The sequence below is a fragment of the Pholis gunnellus genome (assembly GCF_910591455.1).
Source record: "Pholis gunnellus genome assembly, chromosome: 4".
In the NCBI taxonomy this organism is placed as follows: domain Eukaryota; kingdom Metazoa; phylum Chordata; class Actinopteri; order Perciformes; family Pholidae; genus Pholis; species Pholis gunnellus.
In genome coordinates this window covers 23,238,059-23,242,421 of record NC_136530.1, presented here as the reverse complement: position 1 = coordinate 23,242,421, position 4,363 = coordinate 23,238,059, and the positions used below count along the sequence as shown (strand labels likewise).

General features: G+C 46.4%; 1 protein-coding gene across 1 annotated transcript in view; it reads right to left on the bottom strand.

Annotated features, from left to right (window-relative positions):
* The window catches only part of tgfbr3 (transforming growth factor, beta receptor III), a 62,318-nt gene extending 58,181 nt beyond the window's left edge, over positions 1-4,137 (bottom strand). The window contains exons 1-2 of the mRNA XM_079158519.1: positions 3,959-4,137; positions 398-568 (exon numbers count right to left, since the gene is read on the bottom strand). Coding sequence (XP_079014645.1) covers positions 398-458 — 61 coding nt within the window. The 5' untranslated portion in view covers positions 459-568; positions 3,959-4,137. The remainder of the gene's footprint in view (positions 1-397; positions 569-3,958) is intronic.
* Positions 4,138-4,363: the final 226 nt, after the last annotated feature.

Below are 4,363 nucleotides of genomic sequence, written 5' to 3'. Positions count from 1 at the left end.
AACTGCTGTCACGTTGCGAGGCATTTGGCAGCATCTGAGCCTCCTTCCAATCAATCTGACAGAGACGTGTCGGCCCGCTGACTGTTTGTGTTTTCTAGATTGAACTTGTCAGCGCTTTCTTAAATGTAAATCCCCCTTACTCACAACTCTCTGACAAGCACTGTCTAGAAAGGCATGCTGGGAGAAACAGTGGAAAATCCCAGGGTACGGGCGAAGTTTCGGTTGTCTGACAACACAGCGCTGCAGGGCTTGGTGCACACTCAGTGTCTTTTTATTCCTGATACCAGAGTTGCACGGGTTTGACTTTTGGCTCCTACCAATGAGGATTTAAATGATTTGCACGAATGTGTATCTGATGATTAGCTTCACGTGTAGCTGAGCAATGAGAGGAACTTACCTGCAGATGCCAGGCAGCAAATCGCAAGAAGCAACAAGGGAATGGGGAATCTTCTCGCCATCCTGCAGCTTCCAGTATGAGGATGCTGAGTGAACAGGCACTTTCTCCTGCTTTTCACGAGGGCTTCCTTCTCTACGAAGCAGTCAACAGGAAGTCAGCGTCAAGCCGCAGCTGCAAAGTGAACAAAAGTAGAGAAAAGTCAAACCAAGGAGAAGGGGTTGTGTTGAGCGTGGCCACACAGCGGGGAGCTGGGCTCGGCTTAATAAAACCCCGTGGGTGTGATGAGATGAGACGAGAGAAGCAGAAGTTTGGAGCCCAGGGGATTAATCCAGGGGGGTTAATTGGGGGGGGTCATGCATCCTGGGACCACCTTTGCCGCGCCGCCCATGGCCGGTCAACAGTGTGTGAGGAGCGTGGGACGGCTGACTGGCTCGCTGGGTGTGAAACACTTTGGAACATGCCACAGGTTATTACAGCGCTTTAATTGAGAGCGCCGGGAAACAGCGAACGCTCCGGTGGGGTCTCGGGTAAGCAGCTTAGCACCACCGCGCTAATCAGCATGACGTCGCCTCAAGCTTTCACTGCAGCAATCTGACCTCAGACACAGACTACATGATGCAGCAATAAGTCCATGCACTGTAATATGTGCCTTGAACTAAAGTGACATGTGCCTTGAACTTGCAATGTTCTGTACTGTAATTTGGTTGGTGCTACACCTGTGAAGGTGGGCGCTATATCACTTCAATTCCAATGGTCACATAGAAAGTTAAGCAGCCGTGGAGGGTCAACGCCGTGAGTCATTGCTTTAAGGCCTTTACACATGCGGGGCGATTTCTTTTCACAATTATTTTGTTTTCCCAGGACATGGTGGATTTTTCTGAGCTTTCCCACGTCACGCATTGAATTGCACCTATATTTATATTTACATGGACACATTTTTGTGTTGTTTATATTTGTAAAGGCCTTTGGTGCCATCTGTTATCACAGCCCTCCTCACATCAGTGATCTGGCGCTGCGGTTACCACTACTTGTTACTGTGAGATTTCACATTCTGGTCATTTAACCACATGATCACACTTCTGATTTTTGGCATCAGATATTATTAGATATTATTGACCCTGCATCAATGCAGGGAGCAGTGAGGATCACAGTAGAGAAGCAGAGGGTTTTCAGACCAATACATTTGTACATTTCGACTCTATTATATCCAACATAATTCTTGTTACAGAGGGGTTGTAATATATGTTTTAGGAGAAAAGTCAAACAAACTTTCTGAGTGACATCTGATTCTAAAGACAACAACACTGTAGCTCGAGTTGAATGTCAAACCCGTGTAGTTAAGGTGTTGCAGCGTCTGTGACTGGCACACTGCCACAACAGAACAACCAGATGTGCAGCTATCTGACTCGTGGTGAACCATAGAGGCTGTGTGGGAAGTGATGCACAAAAGCATTAAGGTGCATCGCTCTGCAGCGCAAGCGAGCTTGCGCTGCAGAGCGCAAAGACAAAGAGGCCTTTCAGAGCGCGGGAGCCAGCGGGCCGAGGAAGTCATTTTGGAAGATCGTGACAAATATTGCACTTTCAGCGAGTCAAGGAGAGCCAGTGCCCTCTGTTTGATTAACACCTCTACTCGACCTTCATCTCCTCTCTGACTACACGAAGGAAAACTGTGCTGTCAGTGTGAGGTGAAGACCAAATCAAAAGGAAAAGACTGAAAGAAAGCAGTCTCCTACTCTGTTGGTGAATTAAAATACCTGATCCAAAAACAAACTAACTGTTACAGTCACAGTCCGGGCCACAAAGCTTACCATCTCCTAACTTGTTTTGGGTCGAGTGTGCAGGTTTGTTTTAACCGCGGCGCTGGTTTTGTTGCAGCAACAGCTCAAATCACCTCATGTGACTTCTCTTTAACCCCGGCCGTCTAAAGCCGAGCAACTATTTCACCCAGGAGGAAGATCTGGAAAGTACATCAAAACACGCAAGACCCCGAACACACCACCGCACATTACGGAAACCCAGCTGCATACTTGTGGTCACGTCGATGTTAAAGGCCCGGCTCGTATCCGTGTCATCACGTGTGCATAGATGTTAAAGGCCCGGCTCGTATCCGTGTCATCACGTGTGCATATGCTGCAGTTAAGTGTAGGTCGGTCCAGAGGGCATATACTGTGTTACCGTAATCACAAAGCCATGAGTGAGGAGAGCGGCGGCACAAAAGGCTGAGGCGGAGTGTGTGTGTGTGTGTGTGCATGTGTGTTACAATATTAAGACTTATCGGACACTTTCATCCAGACGTGTATGTGGTGCTATGACGTGGTGGATGGACCTTAAATGAGCTCTTACGTTACAGGCTCAGGACTAACAAACCACCAAACCTCGCACTCCTTCCATCACAAAAAGCCCCTCTCTGACTGACTGGTTTCGCCCTTTATTTCTGAGCAGATCTAGAGACCCTGTGGCCACACACCACAGCGCACTCACACACCGTGTGACACCCTGGACTGACTTCACACCCTCACACCTGTGCATGACAAGCACCTTTGTGAAATGAGTCACAACATGCAGACGGATCTTTGACGCGTGTGAACAAGCAACAAGTCCAATTTGCTGTTGTCAAAATACTTCATGTATGGGACTTAAAAGTATTAATATTGACAGAAAATCAATATGGAAAATGTTCAGAATGTATATATATATACATATATATATCCATCTTCTCAAATGTGAGGATCTGCTGTGACGCAATTTGAAAACATCACCGTGGGCTTTGTTTTTCATTGTTTTCTGACTTTTCAGACTTCACAACTCAGCAAGAATTCATTGATTAAAGGATAAATACTCAGCACACTAATTTATGAATAACAATTGCTACTTGCAGCTCTGTATTACGCCTAAATGCAATTGATGGGAATAGATGAGAATGTTGCATTCAAATGTTTCTCCCTCAACTAACCTACAGTAAGGCTGACCGCCAATACATTAGTGCAGCATATCGGATAGATAACATTGTTAATTGGTGTCAATTTATCTGCACTGTGGTTCTCCAGGGTCCAAAACAATTACCAACATTATCCTCTGTCACAGCATCTGTGAGTGGCATTAGTGGTAGTAAATACACAGCGATTCACCAGCTTCCTAAGTCAAATAAAGTCCCAGTGACCCTGAACTCATCTAAAAGAAGTCACGTTTCATCCCACAGGAGCGTATCTCTCCACATGAAGGAAAGACCTCTGGACACACACTCTGTTCACCTGTGTCGCGTGTTTATTTCCCACTTTCTAATAAAAAAAGTGTCCCCAAAAAAGTAGACTTAGCTAATAGGCTGTAACGTTAGCTTCAAGGCGGAAAGCTGCACGATGTAAACGCATTCAAGAGACAGATGTCCAGCTGGATTTATGGGCGGCTGAGTAAACACAGTTAGTTGGAGAATAATATATATTTTTTGTAACAGTATTCACAGACAACGTGCACAATGACAGTCTCTAGATAAACCGCACTATTCTAGAAACAAGCTAAGGTTACGTGTGAACTATTCAAAGCGTTAGCTTCTTCAGAACGTACCATGAAGAGTCTCCAGAAAGTGGAGCAAGTAAACTTGCTTGAAGTTGAAGTCGCTCCGGTGGATGCGGATATATCAGTCGTTCTTCTCTGGGCTTTTACACTCACACAATCCCGTTATTTCAGGAAAAACGGCTGCGGACGTGATGTATACACACACAAGCAGCAAAAGTCTGCGTAAACAGCCCCTCTCGCTCACAGTTTTAAACACTTCACTACTATCTCTCTGCTTTTCTTTACTAGGGGCTTCATTTGGGGGGCGGGGCGTAGAGGGAGGAGGCTGTGAGACCGTGCGCGAGGCTGCGGAGCTTCCCAAAGCGGGGCGCACGGTCTCCTCACGAGCCCCTGCACGAGCGGCAGCAGGTCCTTCGGTCACTTCTTCTTCATTGTCATTTGACGCACTTTAGT